At 38.4% G+C, this 22,952-nt stretch overlaps 1 protein-coding gene across 1 annotated transcript in view; it reads left to right on the top strand.

Moving 5' to 3' along the window:
* Positions 1-22,952, top strand: part of DCHS2 (dachsous cadherin-related 2) — a 252,231-nt gene that overhangs the window by 110,187 nt on the left and 119,092 nt on the right. The window contains exon 2 of the mRNA XM_078445674.2: positions 11,413-11,604. Coding sequence (XP_078301800.2) covers positions 11,413-11,604 — 192 coding nt within the window. The remainder of the gene's footprint in view (positions 1-11,412; positions 11,605-22,952) is intronic.

Genomic DNA, 22,952 nt, shown 5'->3' with positions numbered 1-22,952 from the left:
TTGTGAAAAGATTTCCCCCATCTAATTCATTAATACGTTCACCACCTCACATATTTACTCCCTACCCACCGCCCTACCCCCTGCTTTTTTTGGTGAGAACACTTAGTTCTAGTCTCTTAGAAAATTTCAATGATGCAATACAGTGTTATCAACTACAGTCCCAGTGTTTTACATTAGATCCTCAAACCTGATTCATTTTGTAGCTGAAAGTTGTATTTTTTATAGCTGTAATTGTAGTTTTGTAGCCAACCTTTTCCTATTTCTCTACGCCTGCCCCAGCTCCTGGCAAACAATTTTCTACTCTCTGTTTCTAGGAGTTTGTCTCTTTTTAAAATTCTACATATAAGTGATCCCACGCAGTATTTGTTTTTGTCTGATTTATCTCACTTAGCATAATGTCCTCCAGGTCCATCCATGTTGTGGCACATGGTGGGATTTCCTTCTTTCTCATGATGAATACTCCACTGAGTATATATACACCACATCTTTTTTATCCATTCATCTGTTGATAAACTTAGGTTGTTTCCATATTCTGCCTACTGTAAATAATGCTGTAATGAATGTGGGAGTGCAGGTACCTCTTCAAGATACTGATTCCCTTTGGGTACATACTCAGAAGCGGGATTTCTGGACTATATGGCAGTTCTATTTTTAATTTTTTTGAGGAATCTCCACGCTGTTTTTCATAGTGGCTGCACCAGTTTGCATTCCCACCAACAGTGTGTGAAGTTTCCCTTTTCTCCATATTCTTGCCACCCCTTGTTATTTCTTGTCTTTTGATAGCCATTCTAACAGGTGTGAACTGCCATCTAGTTGTGATTGTGATATGCATTCCCCTGATGATTAGTGATGTTGAGCACCTTCGAAAAGTGCCTGTTGGCTGTCTATGAGTCTTTTTTGGAAAAATGTCTATTCAGATCCTCTGTCTTTTCTTTTTTTTTTTGTTTTTTGAAGTTGAGTTGTATGAGTTTTTTTTTAATATTTTGGATATTTACCCCTTATCGGATATATAATTTGCAAATATTTTCTTCCATTCTGTAGGTTTCCTTTTCATTTTGTGGATGGTTTGCATTCCTATGCAGAAGCTTATTACTTTAATATAATATTAGCTTTATTTTTACTTTTGTTGCCTTTGCTTTTGGCATCAGATCCAAAAAATCATTGCCAGACTGATGTACAGGAGCTTACCCATTATGTTTTTTTTTTTTTTTCTAGGAGTTTTATAGTCTCAGGTTTTATGTTCAAGTCTTTAATTCATTTTGATTTGATTTTGTGTGATATAAGATAATGGTCCAGTTTCACTCTTTTTCATATATGGCTGTCCAGTTTTTCCAACACCATTATATATTCTTGGCTCCTTTGTTATAAATTAATTGACCATATATATGTGGGTTTATTTCTGGGCTCTCTGTCCTGTCTCACTTACCTTTCTGTGTGTTTTAAAGCCCAATTCCATACTGTTGTGATTACTATAGCTTTGTATTATAGTTTGAAATCAGCAAGTGTGATGCCTCTAGCTATGTTTTTCTTTCTTAAGATGGTTTTAGCTCTTCAGCGTCTTTTGTGGTCACATACAAATTTTAGGATTGTTCTATTTCTGTGACAAATGCCATTAGGATTACATTGCATATATAGCTTCTTTTGGGTAGTGTGGACATTTCAACAATATTCATTCTTCCAACCCATGAGCATGGAATATCTTTCGATTTGTTTATATTTTCTTCAATTTCTTTCATCAATGTTTTATAGTTTTCAGTATACAGATATTTTAGCTCCTTGGGTAAATATATTACTAGGTATTTTATTCTTTTTGATGCCATTGTAAATGGGATTTTTTTTAAAATTTCTGTTTCTGATAGTTCATTATTACTGTATTGACGCTAAATAGATTTTTTAATATTGGTTTTGTATCCTGCAACTTCCCCAAATTCATTTATTAGTTCTAACAATATTTTTTGGTAGACTATGGATTTTCTATATATAATATCATGTGATATGCAAGAGATAGTTTTACTTCTTCCTTTTTGATTTGGTGCCTTTTATTTCTTTTACTTGCCTAATTGCTCTGGGTAGGACTTCCAGTACTATGTTAAATAAAAGTGGCAAGAGTGGGCCTCCTTGTCTTACTTTTGATCTTATAGGAAAAGCCTTCATTGAGTATGATGTTGGCTGTAGGCTTGTCATATATGGCTTTTAATTGTGTTGAGGTACATTCCCTTTACACCCACTTTGTTGAGAGTTTTTATAATGACTAGATGTTGGATTGTGTCAAATGCTTTTTCTACATCTATTGAGAAGATGATGATTTTTATACTTAGTTTTGTTAATGTAGTATATCATATTTATTGATTTTCAGATGTTTAACCATTCTTGGATCCCTGGAATAAATCCCACTTGATCATGGTGTATGTTCCTTTTAATGTACTAATTGAATTTGGTTTGCTGATATTTTTTTGAGGATTTTTGCATCTATGTTCATCAGAGATAATGGCCTATAATTTTCTTTTCTTATAGTGTCCTTGACTGGTTTTGATATCCAGGTGATTCTAGCCTCTTAAAATGGGGTTTGGAAATTACCCTGCTCTGGCTTATTTCCTTTTAGTTTTTATTCTATATGTTGGGTATTTTTTTTTTTTTTGCAGAAATGAGATATCATATATAGCTTTTAGTTGACTTTTTTTCTTTTTTACTAAACATGTGTCTTTATTTTACTTTTTTTTAAACATGTGTCTTTAAATACACAATCTTCATGGCTACATTGTATTCTATCTTTGAAAGAATTATAATTTATTTAACAACTTTATTGTTGAACATTTGGGTTGTAGAATAAATACAACATTATATGTCTTTAATACAAATAGCTGTCTACATAATGTTTTTAGAAATATATTGAGGGGCTGCCTGGGTGACTCAGTTGGTTAAGCATCTGACTCTTGATTTCGGCTCAGGTCATGATCTCATGGTTTATGAGTTTGAGCCTTACTTCAGGCTCTGTGCTGATGGTGCGCTCTCTCTCTCTCTCTCTCTCTCAAAATAAATAAATAAACTTAAAGTAAATGTACGAAGTGGGTCAAAGGAAATGAATATTTTTAGGTTTGGGAGGATGTTTACCTCATATATATGAGGAACAAAGTTACTTCTCAGGCTTAAAAATGAGTACATATTTATTTCATCCTTGCCCCACTTAATATATTACTTTAATGGTTGCCAGTATTTTAAAAATATTATTTTAATTTTTATTTATTTCATGACTAGAATTGTATATCTTAAATATATGTTAATCTCTGTGACTTGTTTGTTCTTGTCCCTTACCCATTTTTCTTTTATAATGGAAAGTCATTATTATCATTTTTTTAATGTTTATATATTTTTGAGAGAGAGAGAGTGTGTACAAGTGGGGGAAGGGCAGAGAGAGAGGGAGACACAGAATCCGAAGCAGACACCAGGCTCTGAGCTGTCAGTACAGAGCCCAACGAAGGGCTCCAACTCACGAATCATGAGCTCATGACCTGAGCCAAAGTCGGATGCTTAACCGACTGAGCCACCCAGGCGCCCCAGTCAGTTATTTTTAAAGGCCTATTTCCATATTAAGAACATTAGCCTTTATGTATGTACATGTATATAAACACACACATATATATATATGTATATGCTATACATATATATTGCAGATATCATGCCTAATTCAACTTTAAATTTTTTTGTGTATGGTATTTTTGACATAATGGAATTCTAAATGGTTATGTAGTTGTTGTATTGATTTTTTTCCTTTGTGATTTTTGTCCATGTGTTTTAGTTTTATAATCCTTTTTTGTTTTGAAATTTCTTTCCCATGTAAGAATCAGCCAAAAATTCCCCTATGTTTTGTGTGTGTGCTTTAAACAATTTCATTATTTGCGTTTAACATATCTGTGTAGAATTTATTTTCATGTGAGGTTAATATCAAACTTGATTTTCCCCTCATGTACTTTGCCAATTTTTCTAGCAACTTATGTGGATAAACCTACATTCCTCAGTGGTTTATGATGTTTCCTTTGTAATATAAAAATAATTTAGGTTTACCAGGATCTGTTTCAGGTCTTGCTTTTGTGTTCTACTGATCTGCTTGCCAATTCTTTTTTTAGATTGCACTTTTTAAATTGTTTACTTGTAATACCTCATTGGACAAGTTACCCCTCACCCCACCCATAGATCTCCTTTTACAAAATTTCCTTTGGTTGCTTTTTTGGGGGAGGGTGGGACAACAAATAGTAGGATTAGTGGTTTCTTAATTCCATTCTTCAATTAAAGCAATAAAAACATGTTATCAGAGCAGTAAGGTTGCTTTTTTTTTTTTTTTACCGTAACTTGAAAATGGATATTCAGTTTATTCAACTTCTCTGTCAGCTTCTCTGAAAATACATTTTAGGAGGTGAAAATAAAATACAGTTCTGTTATCAACCTCTGAATAGTTCTACATGCCTTAAGATAATTTTTTTTTTCTTTTGCCGGTTTTAGCATTTTGGATTTTATTCTATAATGATATAGCTTGGTTAATAGATTGTGTTTTAGACATTAAAATAGTACTCCTCAGTGAGCGTTTGATGGGATTTATGGAATATCTTGCTCTTTTGTTGTTGCTGTTGTTTAGATTTTATTCCATAATCATAAAGTTAGCTCTGCAGTGCAGGAGGACTTGGAATGGGATACGGAAAATATGGAACGTGAGGAATTGTCATGTGAATACAAAGATTATAGGAGGTTGCAAGCAGATAGGAGTGAGGGGTACTCTCCTGAGCAACAGAAGGAATGGCCTGGTGGTTAAGATAAAATGCAAGTCAGGGGCGCCTGGGTGGCTCAGTCGGTTAAGCATCTGACTTCAGCTCAGGTCATGATCTCACAGTCTGTGAGTTCCAGCCCCGCGTGGGGCTCTGTGCTGACAGCTCAGAGCCTGGAACCTGCTTCAGCTTCTGTGTCTCCCTGCCTCTCTGCCCCTCCCCCACTTGTGCTCTGTCTCTCTTCTCAAAAGTAAATAAATGTTAAAAAATTTTTTTAAAAAATGCAAGTCAAAGTTAAGAGTTGTCCACGGTGAGCAATGGTGACCTTCTTTCTGGTCCTGCCATTCCTAAATGCAAAGTGTTGCATGGTTTCCATAGTATTCATGTACTCTTTTTCACTTTGCCAAAGATCACAGGATTGCCATCTAACCATACCGTCTTGGCATTCTTGGGAACCATTTATATTTGGCCTAGCATTTGCCATGGACAAGATGCTGCGATCCGTATGATTCGATGAAATTCTCATCATCAAATTTCTCCCTTTAATGGACTTGTTGCCAGTGCCATTATGGCATTTGAAGTCACCATCCTGCCACATAAACCCCACAATAATTTTTTAAAAGCAGGAACTTTTATAACTAAATCCCTTCTTCCCAGTGCTCAGAGCATGAAAGTTTTCTGCTGTCTTTGAGAGTTTGTCTGGAAACAGCTCTCAGGAGATGTGGCCAAAGGGCACGTTGGTGATGGGGATGTGGTGGAGCTGAGCATGGCTGCATGGCAGGGTGTGGCCCCCAGGAGTGATGATAGTGTCTGCAAAGCTATCTCATTCTTGTTCTTTTCTTTCTTTTTAATTTCAATTCCGGTATAGTTAACATACGGTGTTATGTTCATTTCAAGTGTAAATACAGTGATTCAGCAATCCTATACAGTCCTCAGTGTTCATCCGTGATAAGTGTATTCTTAATTCCCTTCGCGTATTTCATCCATCCCCCCACTCACCTCCCATCTGGTGAACTTCAGTTCTCTATAACTAAGAGTCTTCTTTCGGACTTGCCTCTTTTTTTTCTTTGTTTGTTTGGTTTCTTAAATCTACATGACTGAAATCCTATGGAATTTGTCTCACTGACTTATTTCACTTAGCATCATACTCTGTAGATCTATTCATGTTGTTGCAAATGGCAAGATTTCATTCTTTTTTATATCTGAGTAATATCCCATTGTAAACATATACATACATATGTAATATATATCATCTTCTTTATCCATTTATCCATTGATGGATACTTGGGCTGCTTCCATAATTTGGCTATTGTAAATAATGCTGCAATAAACATAGAGGTGCATATATCTTTTTGAATTAGTATTTTTGTATTCTATGGGTAAATATCCAGCAGTGGAATTACTAGATCATACAGTAATTCTATTTTTAATTTTTTGAGAAACCTCCATACTGTTTTCCACAGTGGCTGCGCCAGTTTGCATTCCCACCGGTAGGGCACAAGGGTTCCTTTTCTCCACATCCTCACCAACACTTGTTTCTTGTGTTTTTGATTTGAGCCATTCTGACAGGGGTGAGGTGATATCTCACTGTGGTTTTGATTTGTATTTCTCTGATGATGAGTGATGTTGAGCATCTTTTCATTCTTGTTGTTGTTCTCATGAGTTTTTTTCCCAAGGCCAAAATAGGGAGGATGACCATGAAAGCTATTTCTAAAACATGCTTGCATTTTATGGGCAATATTAGATTCATTCATTCATGCAACAAATACTTACACATCCTCACTATGAGCCAGGCACTAGCATTATGGATGCTGGAGAGATAACAGGGGGCAAGATAAGTGTAATACTTGCTCTGGAGAGTAAATTCCAGTAGGAGAGAAAATTAATAAACAAATAAGTAAAAATATATAATGCAGTGCAAAATAGAAATAAGGACTCTGAAGATAAGCAAGACAGGGTAAAAGGAAAGAGTATGGCAGAAATGAGTGTGACACTCTTGGATAACGTGATCAGGAAAGGCCTCTGTGATTAGGTGGTCTTTGCAGAAACTTGAAAGAAATGGGGAGGCAAGTTATACAAGCTAGTGGGCTCTGGGACCATCAAGGAGCCCAGCATATCCAGAAGGGAGTGAGTGAGTTGGAGAGTAGTGGGAAATAAGGACAGAGAAGTAGCTAGGGTCAAGTTAAAGGGTGTGATTTTACTGAGGTGACGATGAGAAGCTGTTGGAAGGTTCTGAGCAGGAGAGTGACATGATTTGATGCCACTTGAGTTGTACCTCTCTGGCTGCCTTTACAAAAAGTGGATGATGATACCATCACTCAGAACACTGGGAGAAGAGCGGATTCGGGTGGTAGGTATCAGGAGTTCTGTTTGGACATACCACATTCGAAGTGCCTGTTAGTCACATGAAAGGTGATATCTAATTGGTAGTAGGATGATGCATGGGTCTGGAGCACAAGACAAAGATACCGATATTGGGAAAACATATGTTGGTTTAGTATATTGGGCCTGGGTCAGATCACTCAGGAGTGTATTCATTTCCTAGGACTTCTATAGCAAATAACCATCAATTTGCTAGCTTAAAACAACAGAAATTGTTATTACTCATAGATGTGGAGGCTAGAAGTCCAAAGTCCTTCAGGACCTCTCCCCCTCCTTTCTATGTCTCTTCTAGCTGCTAATGCTTGTTGGTGTTCCCTGATTTGTGGCCCATCACTCCAATCTCTGCCTCTCTCTTCTAAGGGCACTTGTCTTTGGATTAAGGACTCATCTGGATAATCTACAACATGCTGCTCTCAAAATCCTTAACCTAACCATGTTTTGCAATATAAGGTAATATTCACTCTTCTATCATATAAGGCAATATCCACAGGTTCCAGGGATTAGGACGTGGACATGTCTTTTGGGGGCCACCATTCACTCACCACAGGCAATGGGTGTGGATCGAAAAGAGAAGCTGACTCAGGACTAAGCTGTGGGACACTAGAGTGTTCAGAGGCCAGGAAGAGAATTCAGAGTCAGTGAAGGAAATTGAAAGGAGGTCAAGTGAGGCGTCTGGTGAGGAAGTGTTTCAATGAAGAGATGATGCGCTGTATGGAAAGCTGCTGAATTGTGTAGAAAATAAGGATCGAGCCTTGATTATTAGACTTGGTAAGACACAGTCATTGGTGAACTTCCCAAAATTGTGTTCAGAGAGTGGCATGATTGCATCTGTTGTGGTCCCCAGTGCTGAATCCAACTTCCACTGGAATATTATAATCCTGTTTTCGCTGTGGGATCAGTGGTTGGCCAAGCACTTAGAATCTAAAAAGTCATTTTGTAATTTCTTTTTCTTCTTTCTATTTGAAGTTATGTTTGTGAGCGTATTGTGTCAATAACTTGGTTTCTTCAAGCAAACTGTTATATGCTCATGGTAGAAATTTTTGGAAATTACAATAAGAAAATTAAAATGGGATATTTCATTTGAAATTTTATCTAAACAAGCCATTTTTTTGCAACCATTTTTTTTCTAGGATTTTTTGTTTGGATCGCTCATGTTTTTAATTGGGCGTTCAGGCTTTTCTATCAATGTCACTGAATTCAGTGATATGATTTCCCAGGAGTAGGTAAAGAACAATGTTGCTGACAATGTGTTGCCGTATAACTTTAGGTTGTCTTTTGGGTTTTTGGATAGCACTGTGAATGGCTGGGCAGGTAACCTCCAAGAAAACTTCCGAGTTGTTGGAAAAGGGACCCTCCCAGATCGAGAGGCCTGTGCTGGTGAGTCAAGTGCAAATAGATCCATTCCATTTATAGAACATCAAAAACATGTATCCAAGAGCCAGTGTTCTCAATTTGTCTCTACAGATATTAATATAAGGGAAGTGGAAAAAATTAATTTCAGAAAGGTAATAAGGGAATCAATGAAATCTTAATATCATATTAATATTTTGCATTTTTATAATATCTGCATTAAATTTGTGAGCAATCAGACTGAGGGAGAACAACTCTTGTAAGTAAGTTTAGAGTAAAATTCACCAGACTGATCTCAATCTAAAACAGGTAAATTGAGGGTAAGATGAAGAACACAGGGAGAGCACTGAAAGTGCTGAAATGTGGCTCTTTGAGTAGATTCAGGAAAAAAAAAATCCCCCTGAGATCTACCCTTGATCCCAAAATTAGCACGATAAGGTGGTGATAATAGACTGACAAGACATTTCTCTCTTTGATTTAAGCATCTGTCTCTGAAGAAAAGGCCCAATGAGCTTATTTACCAATCAGATTTCCTCTTGAAGATTTGGCAAAGCTTTTTCCATTATCTGTTATTTAAATTGCCTACATTTATGTGTAAGACAGTGGATATTGAAAAATATAGACCTCATACAGATGCTAAATTAATTATAGGTATTCAAGACCTAATCCTAGTAGGTAGAGTATGTTGTTCTAGAATACTAGATCAGTATTTCTAGGAAGTTGAGTAAAACTAGGGAGGAATATATTCTTATTTTAGAATCTGAGAATCAGAATCTGAGCTGCTGACATAAATTGAGATCAGTACTCTTATCCCACTTTTCACTTTTCTATTTTGCCTTGCCAAAAGTCCAGATGAGAGAAAGGTCTCAAAGTGGAAATAAGGAAACTTGCTTTATATAAGCCAAATTACTTGTTAATATGTGCTACTAAAGGCTGAGAATGAGTTTTAGAATTTAAGGTTCATTGTATTTATCTTCTAATCAAGCCAAAATTATTGAGAATACCATATGTTTTTAGAAGATATATTTGGTGTCTTTGGGAACTTGAGGCTACTAAATCACTAACAGCTGCCAGAATGGAATAGACCAAATGTACTTGGAATTTAGTTCTTTGTAGTTGGGAAGTTTGTGGATTTCCTGGTTCAGCCCATCTGATGAGAAGAATAACTCACAAACATGTTAGCTGGTTGCACAGAATAAATAATATTGCCAGAGAATATGCAATAGACAAGAGTGAAAAGAAATTTACAAGACTGTGTCATCAGTTGAAAACAAAGGCAATTAAAGAGGGGATTAATATTGCCCATTGTTGAGTTTCATCAGATGCAGTGGTTCTCAGCCTAGGCACTGTTGATATTTTGGGCCAGATCATTATTTGTTGTGGGTTATAGGATGATTAGTAGCAACTCTAGCTTCAACCCACTAGATGCCATAGAACCCTCTCCCTAGTTATGGCATTGCCAAATGTCCTCGTGGGGGTAGACTTGACCCTGATTGAGAACCACTGTGTTAGACTACTCAAAGAACGCCCAAAGTCACATCCCAGTTGTATGCTCAAGATAGAGGGGAATGAAGGGAAGCCTTACTGAGAACATTGATTGTTGAACATGTTATTAATATGAGGTTTCGTTTGGGAAGCATAATAATTAAGGTAGAACTCCTGCATGCATATTGTACTAATAAAAAGTATATCACTTTATTTTTCAACCTAGAGTTAAGTGCTGTCCAACTGCCTGGATTTGAGTCCCAGTTTTGACAGTTTTTAGCTATGTGATCTTTGACAAGTTACTTAAGCTCTCTGAGCCTGACTTTGCTGGTCTGTAAAATGGAGTTTGTTTTAGGTTATAAGTGTAAATCTATGTTAAGCAGTTAGAATAATACCTGTTCTATAGCACTATAGTTCTCTTTCTTTCTTTCTTTTTTTCTTTCTTTCTTTCTTTCTTCCTTTTTTTTTTTTTGATTAATCTTCCCTTAAAGTGCTTCATTTAAGTGTTATGTAGATGTTTGCTGTTACTGTTAGTAGGGTTAGCAAATGAAAAGAACTATACCAAGCCTATGAGCTCAAAGTGTTTTGGGTTAAATATAGTCTGCTGTGTTTCTCACTGTATATCCCCACAGTTAGTATAAATAAATTACGTGCTTTCATAATTTCAGTCACTTCATCTTTTCTACTGGGCACAAGACTACTGCCAACAGAAATGGTATTTATGGTCAAAGAGAAAGGGATCCTTACCTCTGGGCATTTGCAGCTCCACGTCAGTGTTTGGCAAACCGAACATGGGCTGGATTTCATTTCCATGCACCCACTGGACGTAGTGCCTCTGTGTAGTAGTCAGTGTGCATGACTGTACCGGTCCTGATGGGGGCATTGTTCCTGGAAGGAAACCTGGCTTGGAAACTCAAATCTCCTACCCCAGGGTGAATTCTGTCAACTGGATAAGGTTACTAGTAATCATGCCATTTACTGTCTTAATTTCTCTGCCCTCCCTTGCTGCTCTGAAGGGTGGGCGCTTGAAGAGCTTGAAGAGCTTGGATATGAAAGGGACTCCACAGATACATTGTCAAACTGTTAGCGTATGGATGTTTTTAAACCCTTGAAGTTGGATGGGATCACGGAGGCACAGTGAGAGGAATAAGAAGACAAAGGACCAAGGGCTGAACCTTAAGAATCTCAAACTTTCAGAGATCACATGAAAGTATAGGAATGGGCAAAGGAAAGTGAGAAGGAGAACTCAGACAAGGAGGAGGAAGGTGAAGTGAGCTGTCACACAGAAGGTAAAAAGAGAGAGTTAAAACTGAAGCCTATACTTTGTTAATGGCTGTAGGGGTTACTTGGTTGTGCAAATGATGATAGTAATTTATGACCAACTGAAAAGTAATGTTAACTTTTCCATTTCCTTACTGATCACCCCCTTGTTTTGTAGGTTAAAGCTTCTGATGCAGATGCAGGACTCTATGGCTTTGTTGAATATTCTCTTTATGATGGATTCCAAAGCTATGACACATCTCAGGCATTCCAGATCGACCCACATGATGGGAGAATCTGTGTTTCTCAAGACATTGACAGGGAGAGGGATCCAGCCACCTATGACCTCTTGGTGAAAGCTAAGGATGGGGTAAGTGTTCACGTATGAAATTTTAAACATACTCAAAAGCAAACCACTTTGTACACATCAGAGAGTACCAATGATTATCAATTAGCCAATCTTATTTCATAAATCACTACCTCTCTCCTTTGCAAATACCAGACATTATTATATATCATTTCATCCATAAGTAGTTCAATAATATCTGAAACAGATAATTACTTTTTAAAAACATGACTACAATAAATTAACAATAATTCTTTATAATATCTAATATCCTGGGGCATCTGGATGGCTCAGTTGGTTAAGCAGCCGACTCTTGATTTAGGCTCAGGTCATGGTCTCAGAGTTTCGTAGTTCGAGCCCCCCATCAGGCCCTGCACTGAGAGTGCAGAACCTGCTTGGAGTTCTCGCTCTCCCTCTCTCTCTGCCCCTCCCCTGCTCATGCTCTCTCTGTATCTCTCAAAATAAATAAGTACACTTAAAAAATAATATCTAATACCCAGTCCATTTAAAATTTTCTGGATTATCTAAAAACATCTTTTAAAAGGTGGCTTATTTGAATTAAGATCCAAATGAGTTCAGAAATTGATTTGATTGCAATATCCCTTGAGTTTCAATCTGTAGCAGTCCACTCTCCCCCCACCCCCACCCCACCCCCGGCCCCCGCGCAGCTTACCTTTTCTCTGATGGTATTTGTTTTTGGAAGAAATCAAAATTTTCCCGTAAATTCTCCACATTCTGAATGTGACTGATTACATCCTTGGGATTTATTTAATGTGCTCTTTTATCATATTTTCTATGAAGTGACATTTTAAGCCAGAACCCTGATTAACTTTGGGTTCATTTAGGTGGCACTGTGTGCTTCTTATTCTATATCAGCAGTCACATGCCATTACTCCATTAGGGTGTACAATGTGGTGATTTTTGAATTCTATTATTACTTTTGCATTTATTATTTGGAATTCCTCTACTAAGAATGTTCTCTCATCAACTATTTGATTATCCTGAAATACAATTCGTAGAGGAGAGGTAAGATAAGGCTTGATTATTTCTCTTTATCAGTTTTAGAATAATGAGTTGGTGCATTTACTATCCCCAAAGGGTACAGATGATTTTTTTTCCTACTCTGAAATTATAAAATTATAAAATTATGAAATTCCTGGATTTTTATGTTTGATGCGTTTCATGCATTGCTGACATTAGTCTTTCTGATGTTCATATTGACTCATCTTAGTTCAGTAGAAGCACCTTCAATTTGACTCTTAGGTCTTTTTTTCCTTATGGTAAACTTTTAAATTGACATATAAAATGCATGCATAAAGGTGCACAAATTGTAGTACAGTTTAGTAGATTTTTGCAAAATAAACACATCCATGGAAGCAGACAAAGAAAGGGCCCCTCTCTTGGCCTCTTCCTTATCCCTCACCCCTGCCTTTAAGGTTAATCACTGTTGATTCTAACAATCACTGTTGACTTTAAACTTTAAGCTTTCAGCTAATAGATTTATACACTATGTGTTTTTATTGTTTCTTTTGCCAAACATTATTTCTGAGAATCATACAGGCTGTTGTGTGTAGCAATAGTTCATTTGTTCTTATTGGCTTACAGTGTTCTTTTATGGGAATTTGTGATAATTTTTTATTTATTCAATAATTGATGGCATCCGTTTTAGGCTACTACAAATAGTGCTTCTATTAATATTCTTACACATGTACCTTGATGAACAAATGTAAGCATTCTATTGGGTATATATTTAGGAGTGGGATTGCGAGATCTTAGGAAAGCCAAACAAATTTTCAAATGGTTGTACCACTTTATATGCCCACCAATAGAGTAGGAGAATTTTATTTTCTCCACATCCTCCCAACATTTGGTATTTAATGTCTTTTCAATTATACCAATTCTGGTACCTATGTAGTGGTGAATCACTTTGGGGTTTTACTTTGCATTTCCTTGATGACCAAACGAATTGATGAGCGGTTGATGAGCAAAATACATATGTTTATTGACTCTTTGTATAACTTGTTTTGTGAAGTGTCTATTCAGTTCTTTACCTGTTTTCTATTGTATTGTTGGGTTTTTTCCTTGTTGATTTGTATGAATTCTTTATATGTTTGGTATTCAAGTCCTCTGTTGGATGTATTTATTGTGTATATCTTCTTGCATTCTGTGGCTTGTCTTTTCATTCCCTTAATAGTGACTTCTGAGGAACAGAAGTTGTTAACTCTAATAAAGCTCCGTTTATCAATTTGCTTACCTTTATAGCTGGTGCTTTCTCTGTCCTTTTAGGAGTATTTTTTACCTTAGAGACATGAAGGTATTATCTTAGGTTTTTTCAAAAACATTTTTGTGTAACCTTTCACAGTCATTTTTTTCAGTCTAGTGAGAGGAAGTCTTGTTATTTATTTTTTTCCAGCATGGATACTGAGATGATCATTCTTCCATCATTAGAACGTCACTTTTGTTGCAAAGCACATGGTTATGTATGTGTATGTCTATTTGTCTATACTGTGCTTAATTAAACTTAATTATTTAAGCTCTATAATAGGTCATGATATTGTGTATTCTTTTAGCTTTGTCCTTCTTTTTCAAGATTGCCTTGACTATTCCTGGCTCTTCCATTTACACTTTCAAGTACATTTTAGAAACAGTTTGTTCAATTTTGATTACATTACAGCAAAGATAACCTGTATACACACCGTTCTGTATTTGATTTTTTGCACGTAGTCTATTTTGGAGGCTTTTCTTGTTTCTTTTTTATCTGCTTACTACTCCTTTGTTGGGCTAACACCTCTCTGGTGTAATCGTTCTGTTTTGAATGTGGTAGGCAGATCTACCTACTTAAGACATGAGTTGTTGGGAAAAATGAGTCTAAATAAATTTGCTATAAGTAAACATGTAGAAACTACCATGAAAATGCAGTCATTTATATTTGGTGAAACTAGCATGATTTGATTAGATTTTTCAGCCCTGACTGTGTGGTTTCAGGAATTCTTGCTTCTTTGTAAGAAAAGATGTAGGAAACAAAAGTAGGAGTAAACAGAGGAATTTAGATTAATTCAAATCTACGTGATTATTCGAAGCTCAATGTATGCACACAAAAATATTAACACAAGACTTCAAAAATATATTCTTAATAGATTTTGAGACAATTGTAAAAGGCCATCCTAGAAGTGAAAAACCAGTTTAAATCCAATTCTGCAGTAGTTAAACATCTGCTTCTAATTAGTTGATTTCAGATGATCTTGTAAAAGTGTATAAAGAAATTATCTTAATAGAAGTAAGATCGTTTAATGCCGGAAATTTTTTGTCTCCCAAAAGCAGTGCAGTTAATTAGGATTATTGGCAGTGGAATAAAAAAAAAAAATCAACCCAGATATTTAATTTAAACCTCCTTGCTTTTGTTTGTTTCCATATTGAACCTGTTCTACACGAGTTATGAAGAATGCTTCCTTTTCCTCTCAGCTTACCAGACTCTATTGCAATGTTCACATGCATCTTTAACCGTCTCTCTATAAAGCATTGCCAGACTGAACAAAAGGGATGTTTTATTTCCCAGCCAAAAGGTATTTTATTTTATTTTAATTTTTTTAAGTTTTATTTATTTATTTGGAGAGAGAGAGAAAGAGCATGAGCAGGGGAGGGGCAGGGTTGGGGGCGGGGAAAGAGAGAGAATCTCAAGCAGGCCCAGGCTTGAACTCACGGACCGTGAGATCATGACCTGAGTTGAAATCAAGTCAGATGCTTAACCGACTAAGCCACCCAGGTGCCCCAAAAAGGCATTTTATTTTAAAGATAACTGAGAAAGTGTTTACCAACGGACTGTGAGCAGCTTTTTGCTAAATTTTAGAAATCAAAGAAGAGATGATCTCTACGTTGATGATTGCTATGGTCTGAATGTTTGTGCCTCTCCTCCCCAATTCATATGTTGAAAACCTAATACCCAAGGTGATGATATTATTAGGTGGGGCCTTTGGAAGGTGGTTAGGTCAAGAGGGTAGAGCCCTCATGAATGGCATTAGCATTCATGTAAAAGAGGCCCCAGAGAGCCCCTTGGCCTCTTCTACCTTCTACCTTCTACTTTCTACCTTCTACCTTCTACCTTCTACCTTCTACCTTCTACCTTCTACCTTCTACCTTCTACCTTCTAAGGACACCAGGAGAAGTTGGCAGGCTCCCTGCCTTCACCAGGAGTTGGCTGTGCTGCCACCTGATCTTGGACGTGTAGCCTCCAGAACTGTGAGAAACAGACGTCTGTTGTTTGTAAGCCACGCAGTCTATGGTACTTTGTTATAGCAGCTGGAATGGACTAAGACAATGATGTATGTGAGTCATAACATCCTTCTGTTTAAAAACCCCTTATTTTATAGAAGGAAAACTCTCTGACAAAGCACAACATACTTCAGTTTTGTTAGAGCAGAAACAACCTTCCTGTCAGGGTACTCCATATTCAAGATTTCGCCCTGCTATTTGGTTGATTTCCTCCTAAACCAGGCCTTGACACAGACTCGAGCTGCCCTGCACTCTGAGTAGTTTAATATCGGTTTCATTATTATTTAGGTAGGAGCAAGAGAATGGCTGCCATTGGGAAAAAAAACAATTTGTTATACTCACACATTCCAAGAAGGAGGGGGGCACGCCCCATGATGGGATGGGGGTGTGGTATATGCCCAATGGGAAGCCCTGGGGTGGGTGAGGAGGCTGAGGGAGAGAGAGAAAACTGTGGTCAAGTGCCTTTCTTGTGGTTTCCATGGGAAGGAATGGGAAAGGCAAAATGAGCAGGCTTAGGCTTGGTTAGTTTGAGTACTTTCAACAAGCTCTTGTGCATGGAGTCTGTCTCTAGCTATCTGTCACTTGACCGTGGAGTGATTAGGATAAATGAATAGTGGTTTGGTGTATGATAGCCCAGTAAAGGATGTGGTGGGGGTTTGGGCTTCGAATTGGTTGGTTTGCATTTGAAAAGCATGCTCACCTGGTCCTCGACAGTCCTCCAGGATCGGCAAGGCCCAATGTCAAAGCATCAGACACAGAAAATAGAAGACATGGCTAATACACTGCCCTGGTGCAGAGTTCCCTCTCAGAGGAAGGCAAAGGGCTCACCAGAACTCAGTATACTTAAGGCCATGGAAAAGAAAATCTTTGCAGCTACTTCATTTCACTCTAGTTTATTGGCAGTAGCACCCACGTGATAATGAGAAAATTCACTATTCGATTTCACTTTCGGCCCAGCATAGGCTCTTAAATCATCAAAGGCAGTGCTTTTGCCATGGCCTGGGCTGCTTTCAGCCCTTTGTTGTCTTTTGTGCCAGACCCCATGTGCTCCCACGCAAGCTTCACTCAATACTTCCAGGTCCTGGGCAGATAGTCCACGTACTTTTCATCCGATGCCGTTGGTGACTGCTCTTCCTCTTCACCTTCCTCCCCGCTTTTCTCTCTGGTGGCATCCTCCTCCCCATCGTCCTCTCTTCCTTCTGTATCTTCTACCTTATCTCTGTCCTCTTCCAAGTTTATGTCCTTTACATGCTCCCGAGTGTGTGACTCCACGTGTACTAAAGTCCTCCACTTCTCCATCCTGTGGGCATCAGAGTAATACAGATCATTCAGGAGGAACTGGCAGTTTGCTTGTTTCAAATGTGCCCCCACAACAATAGAGCAACTCATGCTTCTTGGCCAGCATGGCAGTGGTGTAAGGACGTGGCTCTGTCAGAGGGCTGCTGGCTTCATCAGAACCGTCTTCCTCTGTCCTGGTGCCTGGGGCAGATCATTTGTTCAGTGCTAAGCATCACCCCATCCTCTGTGACCACCTTTTTGACCACATCCGGGGATTCCTGGGTGCTGGCTTCCCCACATTCCTGCTTGTTATCACTTTCAGGCTCTGCTTTTTTTTTTTTTTTTTTGACTTGCCTATGTTTTTCTTCTCTGACCTAAGTCCCTTCAGCTGTCTTGCAAACCGGAGGCTCTTTGTGGTGTCACGGAAGTACAGGCCATCAAATAAGCCACCCTCCAGGGTTTCTCCCTCTTCCTGACTACAGACACCCCCCAAAAAGGAGTGTCTGATGATTCACAGCCACCAAAATGCTAAATCTAGCAGTGAGCTATATTCCCCAAGGGATAATCTGAGTCCACACCTATTTGCCTTTTTTTTTTCTTCCTGAGAATTTAGTGGAACATATTTGAATGCAGGGTGTGTTTGGCCACCTTTATTGACTATTTCCAATAGCCTCCACAGATGATTGTCCTCCCCTGTGGAGTGGAGTCACAGACGTTTGGCAGCCCAATTTGGGTGTGGGCCCTGTACCTCATGGGACAGCTTGCTCCACATGAATGTGTCCGGGCTAAAGGTATGCATATCATAGTGATAGATGCGATCCCTTGTACCCTCATGGAAAACACCAAAAAGAATTAACTGTGTCTTCCAGGCTACTATCTGATACCCACTTTGACTTAAGGAACCTCTTATTGGTTTGACTTGCTCTCAGGCCTTGGTTACCAAATGAAGGACCCAACGATCTGTGTAGTGGATAGAGTCAATTCCTCTTTCTCCGGATGATCAGAGAACAACACATTCAATGCTGGTGAAGGTGGGGAACATGTGTTTCTACAGTCTGAGTCTTTGTAGCATCTCGTGTCTGAAAGTGGGCTATCAAAGCTTCAAGGTCTCCTCTTTCCCCAGCTCTTGGACATTTTCTTCTCCATCTTAGTGGCCTTTTCTCCTTCTTATCCATCATATGGGTCTCCCTAAGGAAGGAGCTGCATGTGTAGCCCGCCTGGAAGCAGATCTTCATGGGTGCAGTCCTGATGATGCTTTTTTTTTTTTAAATGAACGTCTTTTAAAAAAATTTTTTTAATGTTTATTTATGAGAGAGAGACAGAGAGCAAGTGGGGAAGGGGTACAGTGGGGGGGGGGGGAGAGAGAAAGGGAGACACAGAATCTGAAGCAGGCTCCAGGCTCTGAGCTGTCAGCACAGAGCCCAACGTGGGGCTCGAACTCACAAACCATGAGATCATGACCTGAGCCGAAGTTAGATGCTTAACCGACTGAGCCACCCAGGCGCCCCTAGTGATGCATTTTTAAAGACAAACTAGAAAATATCTCCCCCTGCCCCCCGCCCCAACCATAAGCATTTAACAGTTTCCTATTTTTCACTTTGTTTTGGACTTAAAATTGCCTCCAATGCTCCTCCGTTTGCCTCAGAATATACAAGAGGAAGCAACGTACGTGCTTATGTGGCTGTGTGTGTACATGTGTGTATATATGTATTATCCAAAGTGCAGTATTTATTCTATTGTCTGCATAATCTTTATAAATTTCCTCTCTGATGAACTGTGCATTTCTATAGGGTGAGCCTGCCTCTGTCATAATCATTCTGTGCAGTATCCACTAGCAGCATATGTCCCTAATCAAAAAGGCTGGTAACAATGCAGATAGCAATCTACCTTGGATTTGAAGAATAAATGAACTCAGACAAGACATTTTAGGTTCAAGATGTTGGATTTTAGGCCAGCATGAATTAACTTAAAACCATGAACTGCACCTTGACAGAAGACCTTTAACTGTACATAATTACCCTGATAATCCCTGGTTTTTCCTCTGATACTTTCTCTCTCTAATATACATCCTGAAAGCTCTTTGGAAGGAAATCGCTAGGAACCCATTTGCTGGTGGTCACTAAAAGACTGTTGTCAGTCAATACAAATTTTGTTTTTCTTAGAAAATACCTAGATGTTCTGGGCTTCCTTGCTGCTGCTCTATTCATCCTTGTGATGACTGTCAATTTTTTTTTTAACTCAATCACTTCTACTCCACTGGTATTACTTCTGAAATAATCTATTTTGGCTGCTACTGCTGTTGCTATTTATCTCATAGAAGCCATGAGAATGCTATAAATTGCATAATGAAAACAAATAATTGGATTACATTGGAAAGCAAGTGGCTTTTCCCAATAAAGTGCTCTAATTTAATTATTCCATGCTTATCTCCAATTCCTTGTTTCCTGTTCCCATTCACTTTCACCAAATGAATCTCTCTTTTTGGTATGTATGTATTAACATTCTATCTCCATTTTTGTGACATCTGAATTTGGTAGCTGAAATATGTGTCTGAGATAAAGCTATTTCAACTCTACCTCATCACTCCAGGCTTAGGGGAGAGTTGTGTCCAACTAGCAATATAGAAGATAAATTGAGTTAGCCCTTCAGCGTTATATATATTCATGAGAAAACTTGGCTATTAAAGTACTGCACAGTTGTGTATACAGCCAAAAGATCTCTAGAAGAAACCTTGCTGAGTAAAAAGCTCACGTTCATCTTTCCCCTGGCTTTATTGAAGTATAATCGATAAATAAAAATTGTATACAGTGTCATGTGTTTTTTGTTTTATTTTTAAATGTTTCTTTATTTTGAGAGAGAGACAGAGAGAGAGGGAGAGAGATTGAGTGCATGCATGTGAGCAGGAGAGCGGCAGAGAGGGAGAGGGAGAGAGAGACTCCCAAGCAGGCTCTGTACTGTCAGTGTAGAGCCCAACTCGGGGCTGGATCTCAGGAACTGTGAGATCATGACCTGAGCTGAAACCAAGAGTCAGATGCTGCTTAACCAACTGAGCCACCCATGACACCACTGTCATGTTTTGACATGCGTATTCATTATGAAGTGATGACCACAATCAAGCTAATTAACATATCCATCAGCTCACATACTGAGTGATAAGAGCGTTTAAGATCTACCCTCAGCAAATTTCGAGTACACAGTACAGTAATATTAGCTAAAATCAACAGGCTGCGCATTAGACCTCCAGAGCTCACTCATCCTGCGTAACTGAAACGTAGGGCGCACTCATTTTAATTTCAATAGATTATATTATTCATAACTTCCAATTTTCAGTTGCTTTTTTCCTATCTTATATTTCATTGATTACCACTCCCCTCACTCCAGTTTCAGGAATAAACTGCTGCCCTGTTGCTCATGTTTTCTAGCTAGATTGTCTGAACTATATCTCAAACTGATTGCCTACCATTTTTTCAAATACACTACCAGGATTAATCCCTAAATGTCTTAGATACCACTCTACCTCATTCTTATCTCTAAAAGTTTAAGCTTCCTAGCCATCCACTGTTATCCATATTCTCATCCCCATTCTGCTCTGTTCATCCTTTAATTTGTTTTTTTTTTTTTTTAAGTTTATTTATTTGGGAGAGAGAGACAGATGAAGAGCAAGCAGGGAAGGGGCAGAGAGAAGGAGAGACAGAATCCCAAGCAGGCTCCGCACTGTTAACGCAGAGCATGATATGGGGCTCGAACTCACAAACCATGAGATCATGATCTGAGCTGAGATCAAGAGTTGGACCAACTGAGCTGCCCAGATGTGCCCATCCTTTAATTTGAATCAATTACCGCCTCACCCGCTCTGTCCTCCCAAACTCTTCTTCCATGCCCTCAGGAACTCATGGTTCATCATTTAGCAGACTCCCTTAGAAACTTGTCCTGGTCTCTGACTGCTCCTTTAAGTTCTCGCCTTGGTTAAAACAGCCTGCTCCTGGGGTTACTGATTCCTGTCAAGCTTTCCACAGAGAAGCCCATATTCCGCTAATCACGAACAGAGAGGGAGGTGTTGAGGTGGGTGCTTGCCTAATTGATTGCCCCATGCAACATCTGAATCATTTCTACTCCTTTCTCTATCAAAAACCAATTCACTTTTGAAATTTATCTTGCCAGGCCATTCCTTGGACATGCTTTCTTGTTGCTATCATATTCTAAACCTCCGTGTCATTTAGGACCATTACACCTTACAGTCTTCCTCTCTACCACTGCATCTATTGAACCATCCAACACCCTGAGCGTCTCACTTCCTTGACTTTCTCACTTCCAAGGATCATCGCCTATAATTGCACAGCCTCTGAAATCTTGATCTCAAGCATGCTGTATTCTGATAAGCACTCTTATCTTTCCGTCTCGCTTCCTGTAGCCTCTCCATTCTAGCTGACAGTTCTTTCAGGTTAGGATCTCTAGTTTATTGACCCACCATTAAGTCATTCAGTTGCAAAATCCCTTTAGTTCCCTCACTCCATAATACTGTCCAGGTGAAAATCCAGCACTGTCTACACCAGACTCTGCCTTTTCTCCAAATAACACTTGAAGGAGAGGTCTTTCCCTTCCTGACTACTGTCGTTTACATTCTTTGCCTTTTTTCCTATTTTTTCCTATTTTTTCCTATTCCTCCAATATTGTATGCTTTCAAGCTTAGCACTTTCCCATACTACTCCCAGCTTTCACAACATGCCTTGAGGGGATTGGAATTCAGGTAGGTTGGTTAAAAGTCTCTTACTATAATTTTTTTAGTTTATTTTAAATTCCAGTTAGCTAACATACAGTGTAATATTAGTCTCAGGTGTATAGTATAGTGATTCAACACTTCCATACAATATCCGGTGCTCATCACGACTGGTGCACTCCTCAATCCCCATCACCTGTTTAAACTGTCCCCCAGCTCCCCTCCTTTCTGAGGTGATCCCCATTCTTATTTTTTAATTTTGATCACTTAATTTTTAAAATCATAGTAACACACTGTTTTCTCTTACTGTAACTTAAAAAATCAAGTGATTAAAATTATGTCCAAAAAACCCATGACTCGTCGATAGGGAAAGAATAAGACAAAGTTAAGAAATATTCATGGATGGAATTTATGGGGTGTATTACCTATTTCCAAACGTAGCAGCTGCAGATAACAAAAATGTACTCTCTCACACAATTTCTGAGGGCCAGGAGTCTGGAAGCAGCTTAGCTGGGTGGTTGCGACTCAGCATATCTCAGAGGCTGCATCATCAGGATAGTCTTAACCAGCTGGACTGAAGTTTTGTTACAGAGAATTGGGAGGTAAACACTAGGAGGGAAGTGAGGGAAGATGTGTGGAGAAATCTAATCTGCTTTCCAGGCTCCTCCAGACTCTGTAACTGCACACCAGCAGGAGACCTAAAATCTTGTTTGTTTATGGGGACCCATCTCCAGGATCCCTTCAGCACAGAGCTTTCTCTCCATTTAGCATATGCCTACCTCTGAATCATGAAGATCCACAATCCTTTTTCTGTAGTTCTGAAGCCCCAAAGCTTTCAGATAGAAAGTTTGTTTTGTTTTGTTTTGTTTTTATTGTCCTTCTTATTTTATACCAATATTATATCAGCAATATGTATACCAATATCATGTTAGCAGTCAAAAGTAATGGCATATGTATTTTGGTATAAACTAAAGATAACAGAGAGATTAACGATAGGTAATTTTGAATGAAGAGAGAATTATACGATACGATTTTATAAGATTCCAAATGTAAAAGAAACAATAAGAGAGGAAACACAGTACCATCATAGTTTATTGAAACAGAAGCC

This window comes from Panthera onca, chromosome B1 (assembly GCF_046562875.1).
Source record: "Panthera onca isolate mPanOnc1 chromosome B1, mPanOnc1 haplotype 2, whole genome shotgun sequence".
In the NCBI taxonomy this organism is placed as follows: Eukaryota; Metazoa; Chordata; class Mammalia; order Carnivora; family Felidae; genus Panthera; species Panthera onca.
The sequence above is the reverse complement of the archived record's forward strand: the minus strand, read 5'-3'. Positions and strand labels throughout refer to the sequence as shown.